This window comes from Protobothrops mucrosquamatus, unplaced genomic scaffold, assembly GCF_001527695.2.
Source record: "Protobothrops mucrosquamatus isolate PMUCROS unplaced genomic scaffold, P.Mucros_1.0 scaffold6616, whole genome shotgun sequence".
Lineage (NCBI taxonomy): Eukaryota > Metazoa > Chordata > Lepidosauria > Squamata > Viperidae > Protobothrops > Protobothrops mucrosquamatus.
Genome location: NW_015392438.1, coordinates 23,875 through 25,884, shown reverse-complemented (window position 1 = coordinate 25,884; position 2,010 = coordinate 23,875). Strand labels below are relative to the sequence as shown.

General features: G+C 34.5%; 1 protein-coding gene across 1 annotated transcript in view; it reads left to right on the top strand.

The window, feature by feature from the left end:
• Positions 1-1,893: 1,893 nt before the first annotated feature.
• The window catches only part of LOC107300301 (tetratricopeptide repeat protein 37-like), a gene marked incomplete at its 3' end in the record, with an annotated part of 23,985 nt that continues 23,868 nt past the window's right edge, over positions 1,894-2,010 (top strand). Inside the window, exon 1 of the mRNA XM_015829637.1 lies at positions 1,894-1,920. Within this exon, the coding sequence (XP_015685123.1) occupies positions 1,894-1,920 (27 nt within the window). The remainder of the gene's footprint in view (positions 1,921-2,010) is intronic.

Genomic DNA, 2,010 nt, shown 5'->3' with positions numbered 1-2,010 from the left:
TGTAAATAAGTATAGTTCTGAATTCTGACTTACTAGTAAATCCTCTGACTAGCTCTTCTGTAAAAAGACTGCTGCCTGCAAAGCAGAAGAATCGGTTTGAGATCTGTTAGTTTTCTTGTTTGAACCAGGGTCTAATGATAAATGAATGTATACATACAAATATGTACACGTCTCTGTGTCCTCAGATGTTAGCAGGGGGCCTACTTGAAACAGGTGAATTCTGATGATTGTTTAATCTGTGTAAAACTGTGACACATATCTTGGCCAATTGGAAGGAAAACCTCCAATTTGTAGATGAGGAACTTGCTGGTGTGTCAGCTTCCTTTACCCACTGTCAAATTGTCTAAACCAGGCATGTCAAACTTGCGACGTCACATGACGTTGCGCAACGTATCGGGCCGGTTTTGCCATTGCCAGCAATGGGGTGGGCGTGGCTTCTACGTGACACGTCCGGCCCGCAGGCCGGCAGTTTGACACCCCTGGTCTAAACTGAGCTACTTGTCTGTTGATCTTGCTTGTAAAAAAGATATTTTATTTTTATTTTTTTTGACATGTTTTGCTGAATTTATTAATATTTTAATCATTAATGCATTAACAGTTGGTTTAATAGTTAATCATTATACCCCACTTTGTAATTGTTTTTAATGATAAAAAGATTAAAAAAATATCAATAAAGTAAAAAATATACTTCTGATTCCTGACAATTTTCTTTAAAGCTTTCTTAAAAGAATTGCTCTGTGAGTGAGATGGGTAGTCTGAAAAATAAATGAAGGAGGGGTAGCAACATGTGGCCCTCAAAATATTGTTGCATTGCAACTCCTATTTTGTCATTGACAATGTTGGCTAAATCTGGTTAAGGATGAACAGAGAAAAGCACTGTTTGCCTAAAGAAATTCGTAAAGGAAAGCTGAAATATGATGGCTTGAAATAAAATGTGTCCTAACTATTTCTCTGCTTGCTTTTTTTAAAGCTTTTCCCCCTATGGATATTGAGGTGGGAGTGGATTATTTTGAGGAAAGAAGTGATTGGCAAGGAAATAACTGCCAACTTTTTCATTTCTTTCTCCTTAAAGATCTAGCCACCCATTGATACCTTTATACTAAAAAAAAGATCAGAAATAATAATCCAACTACTGATAAATATTGGCTTTAATTTTTATTTCCTAACTATTGTTGGAATAGGATTAAATGATTTTCAGATGATAGGCGTACATAACAGTAAGTTAGAATTTTGAATACACCATAGTAGAAAATAAATGAAAATTAATAATGGGTGGCCTTGCATAATACATTAAGCCCAAGTAAAACTCATAAGCGCTGAATATTAGTGTCACTATGCCACCATAAGTTAAAAGTTTGCTAGTTTTTTGCTTTGTTATTTCATCTTAGAATGTTTACATTGTTTTTTTCAGTTCCTTAATGCGTTTGAAGAGGCAATCAATTCTTCAGAACCAGTTCCAGGTGAAGAGCACAAAAAGCTTTACAGAGAATTCCTTCAGAGTTTATCAAAAGTAAGAAATCTAAATCTAAACTGAAATCTAAAAGTGCATGTTGACCCCTTACCTATTTTGCTAATTGTTTTTCTATTTCTATTAAAAGTTTCCTCATGAGTCTTCTAGAATGAAGAAGGCCTGTAAAGAAATGATGATTGTCTATCCTAACATGAGTTATCCCCTGGAAGTTCTTTGCTTACACTTCATTCAGTCAGGTAATTTGACTAGCTTCTTAATTCTATATTAATTTTTATGAGTTTGTTCATTTTCCTATTCTTGTACCTGCCATTGTGGCCGTTGATGTTCTCATTCCTACATAACTTCCTTTGAAGATTTGAAATTAACTACAAAGATAGCTCTGGATTAGGACATCTTAATCTGCTTAAATGTATATTAAAGGGATGGAGAAAGGTCCTGGAAGTAGTTTTGTATGTATGTCTTAGAAACTAGAATATTTTTGAAGGAAGAAGCCCATGAAAAGGTAAATGACAAATTATATAGTGTATTTTAGTGCTGCC